This window comes from Chrysemys picta, unplaced genomic scaffold, assembly GCF_011386835.1.
Source record: "Chrysemys picta bellii isolate R12L10 unplaced genomic scaffold, ASM1138683v2 scaf1729, whole genome shotgun sequence".
NCBI lineage: Eukaryota > Metazoa > Chordata > Testudines > Emydidae > Chrysemys > Chrysemys picta.
Window position 1 is genome coordinate 7,895 of NW_027054435.1, and position 4,476 is coordinate 12,370.

At 45.8% G+C, this 4,476-nt stretch overlaps 1 protein-coding gene across 1 annotated transcript; it reads left to right on the forward strand.

Moving 5' to 3' along the window:
- Nucleotides 1-252: 252 nt before the first annotated feature.
- Nucleotides 253-2,926, forward strand: LOC101950591 (major histocompatibility complex class I-related gene protein-like). Its single transcript, XM_065580146.1, has 2 exons — nt 253-561; nt 2,571-2,926. Exons 1-2 carry the CDS (start codon nt 303-305, stop codon nt 2,912-2,914), a joined length of 603 nt encoding a protein of 200 aa, XP_065436218.1. The 5' UTR covers nt 253-302; the 3' UTR covers nt 2,915-2,926.
- The last annotated feature ends 1,550 nt before the right edge of the window (nt 2,927-4,476 follow it).

Here is a 4,476-nt window from a genome sequence, read left to right on the forward strand (position 1 = left end):
ACAAGAACAAGCAGCAGTGAGGTACTCCTTGAAGGTTGTGAGCTCTATGCAGCGGGGGGTCTTTAGTGTACAAGACCCAACGGATGAAGAGGGCGCCCCCTGTGGGTTTGGGTTCCCTCCTGAAAGGAGCTGGGAGGGTGTAGGACCCAACAGCATAAGTGGGAACCCCATTTCTCAGGAGAGGGAGGGTCCAGTAGCAAGGAGAAGAACTACTGGGCTATCTGCAGTGGGGTCTTGGTGAGATTTTCAGAGAGAGGCTGCTGCTGACCCTCAGCTGTGTTTCAGGGTTTCACATTATCCAAATGATAACCGGCTGTGATCTCCGGGAAGACAACACCACTTGGGGGTTTTACCAGGATTCCTATGACGGACGAGACTTTCTTACCTTCAATAAGGAGACCATGACTTGGGTAGCAGCAGATATTGGGGCTCAGATCACCAAGAGGAGATGGGATGCTGAAGTATTTGACAACCAGTGGTGGAAACACTACCTGGAAGAGGAATGTATTTCCTGGCTAAGGAGTTCTCTAGAGTATGGGAAGGAGACTCTACAGAGGAAAGGTAAGGCTGGGGGACAAGCCCCACCTAGGAAGTCACTACAAGTTACATCTCTATTTCCCAGCCCCAGTTCCAAAATGGAGTAGGGAGTTCAGCTAACCTTACACCAGGGATGGGTGGGGAAACAACCCCTCTCCCCTCCTTAGCTCTGCTGGGGAAAAAAGATAAGAAATGTTAAAAGCAGCTCACTGTAGAGAAGCTGACCTAATGAGCCCAAATTTACAGCACAAATTCTATCTCTTCCCCTGATGTAACACAGTAATGATCAAGGCAATCTGCCTGTGCATGTGCATTTTAGAGCACTTTGTTTAATTAAGGAAGTGCCACCACTTCTATGGACACCAGCTTCATTCACCATGTAATTCTTCCTCATTCACCGTCTATACCATCATATATCAGGGGGGTAGCCGTGTTAGTCTGGATCTGTAAAAAGCGACAAAGAGTCCTGTGGCACCTTATAGACTAACAGAAGTATTGGACCATAAGCTTTCGTGGGTGAATACCCATGCGTCTGACGAAGTGGGTATTCACCCACAAAAGCTCATGCTCCAACACGTCTGTTAGTCTATAAGGTGCCACAGGACTCATGTCGCTATACCATCATATTTAGTGTCTTACCCCCATCCCCTGTGTTCCGCCAATGACGGTAGCTTTGTTATTGTTGCCTCTTTGTCCAAACTTCTTCCACAGTCATCTATGTGCTTCCTTCCATGCCATCCCCTACATGTGGAATTGCTCTCGCCATACTAACCTGGAAGAATGTTACCCTTGTCCTCAAAGTTTTCCCCCCTCAAGACCTACCTTTGCTGCAACACTTTCATACTTATTACTTGATTCTTTTATCAATAAGACATCAGATAATCACTCAGTGACATTTATTACCAAAGCTTTTTAGTTAAAGATTAATCAGCACAAACATAGAAGGGAAGAGGTTAAATGCTTTACCATACTGATTCAGAACTGATTAGTTGCAGCATAATCTGCTTCAAAATGTTAACTCACTATTTCCCATGTATGTACCTTGTCTGTTACCAATTTCCCAAATTAGTAAGCATCATTACACACCCTAATCTTTCCCTTCCCAAACTGTTTGCGCTTGCTGTTCAAGGTTACTTGAATTTTGTGCCCAGTTTTTTGCAACAGTTATACATCTCTACCCTGATATAATGCGAATTCGAATATAACACGGTAAAGCAGCGCTCCGGGGGGGGGGAGGCAGCGCACTCCGGTGGATCAAAGCAAGTCCGAAATAACACGATTTTTTGGCTCCCGAGGACAGCGTTATATCGAGGTAGAGGTGTACTAGTTGCTTATTTCTCTCACAAACCTCAGCAGAACATGATCTTGTTCTTGGCCATCTTTACAAATGCCAACAAGAAAAAGCTATACACAGCAGTGTAATGTGTATTTCAGTGCCAAGAGGCTGGGAAACTGATTTTTCCACATGTGTAAATCCTTTTGAAATCCATAATATTGGGTAAATATTGTTGTTAACAACCTACAAGAAATTAGCCAATTAATATTAGCTAGTTTGAGGGCCAGTTTACAGCCATGTGTCATTTTTTTGTTTAATGGTTCTTTCCATGTCTAATTGGTCAGTTTATCTAGTTCATTTTTTGCTCCCTGGCCAGGGCAAGATTCTTCTCTCTTTCAAATCCAGGGACTGAGAGGAGATGGACACAAACGTAGGAAATGATTGACACCTGTATCTGGAGCTTAGTGAAGCCTTTCAAGGTACTTGTGTCACTGTGGCTGGGAGCAGAAGCTTCTGGTTACCACACTCATAGAATCTGGTCAGGGACCTGGATTTGGGGTTCACCATTGCTGATGCTGTGAATTTGGCACAGAAATCCTCTAACATGGTGGTTCTCTCTCATCAGAGCGATTCCGTCTCATGGACTCTCATCCTCTCCCACTGCTGGGGTCTCAGAATTTCATGCTGCAAAACTCCAGCAAAGACTGCCTGGATTAGAGCTTGAAAACAGCTAACTTCAATTTCGTCTTTTTCCCAGTGTGCCCAACTGCTAGAGTGAGTTACAGGTCATCTCATGATGGCCTCAGCACCCTCTCTTGTAAGGTCAGTGGGTTCTACCCCCGGGACATCACCGTGACCTGGCTGAAAAATGGGGAGAGCAGACAGCAAGAGACCTACTCTGAAGGCATCCTACCCAGTGGGGATGGGACCTACCAGACCTGGTTGACAATGGAGATTGATCCCAAGATCAAAGCCCATTATTCATGTCACGTGGAGCATGAAAGCCTGTTAGAGCCACTCTCTGTCTCCTGGGGTAAGGAGTTTGTGTGTTTGTCTGTTTTCCTAGTGGGAGAGGGGGAATCCATTAAACTCAACCCCTGAAAAATTCTCATTCGGATTAATAGGCTGAAGCTGGAATTTCCTGAGGGTCTGTGAGGCCCTGTCCTCTTTGACCCTGTCCCTCTGCAGTCAAGTTCTTATGCTAGAGTTGGGGCCTGCAGTGCCTGGGGCTCATGTCTTGCTCTCCAGTTTTCTGCCTCTGGGGCTGTTGGATACATCTCAGCAATACGCTGTCTCTGAAGGGAGAAGATTAACAATGAGGCATTAAGGCCTGAAGGGACCATTCTAATCATCTGATCTGAGCTCCTGCATAGCCCAGGGCAGGGGGGAATCACATCAGGGACCCCAGCATCCAGTCTGGTCATCTGTGGGCAAACTAGATCTGACCCTTCAGAAAGAGATGCCCATTCCAGATGTAAAGTCTCCAAGAAATGAAGAATTTATCACATCCCAGGGAAAGCTCAAATCTGCCCCTTATTTCCAGACAGAATTGGTCTTGCTTCAGCTTTCAGCCCGGTCTCAACTTCATGCACTCGTGGTCCTGCCATGAGTGCAGGGGACGGGACTAGATGACCTCTCGAGGTCCCTTCCAGTCATATGATCCAGCAGGTTCTCAGAAATATGGCTCTATGGGTCCTTCATTCTTGTCCATGTGGCCAGAGAGAGATGTTTAATGTTGGGAGCAGCTTGTTTCTGTGTGCAGAGATGCTGGAAGAGAGGGTATGGCCTTGGAATGGAGCGAGGAGGCAGATTGGAGCCCTGCATCAGTGGGGAGAGTCTCCTATGCCCCTAGCACAAGAAAGTCAAGGAAGAATTTTTTACACATGGAGCTGCCTTCCACCCATCTTTTTGCTTGGTTAATTGGGATGTGGAAAAATGCAGCATTTGGAAGTGCAAACAATTTCTAAAAGGGCAGCCTGCACTGGAAATCTAGTCAAAAGATAGTTTCACATCATAATGTTGCTACCACGTCCCCTGCCAACTTTTGTCTCATAAACCACATTTCCTTATTCTCTTAGAAATATTTTTCTTTTTGCTGTATTATGTGCCTCTTTCAGACAACAGGATAAGATAATTCAGTTTCACTAATGCGTATAGAGAACTCGGGGTTTAACAGGTTTATATAAACCAAGAACAGTATTAAAATATCTCTATCGTCCCCTCTTCACTTCCTGCCCCCTCAAAAAACATGCATTGTGTCTGTAACTCCATTCATGGCTGGGAAATCCAGAGCTTTGAGGTCAGTTTCCAGTTTGTCACCAGACTCCCACAATGGGATTGTGTTCCATTAGTCATGAAAGTCAGCGTGGTCAAGGTGGGTTAGGGGCTGGGAGCCAGGACTCCTGGGTTCTGTCCTTGGCTCTTGCACTGACTCACCTTCCCCCTTCAATTTAGGGATGATACTGACATCCATCCTCCCCCACACAGAGGTGTATGACGATTGATTAATGTTATAAAAGTCTTCTATTTTAAGTGCTACATATTTATTATGAATTCATAGATTCTAGGCTGGAAGGGACCTCGAGAGACCTCATGGCAGGACCAAATACTGTCTAGACCATTCCTGATAGACACTGAAGTGGTAGAGGCTGTGTTCAGGACTT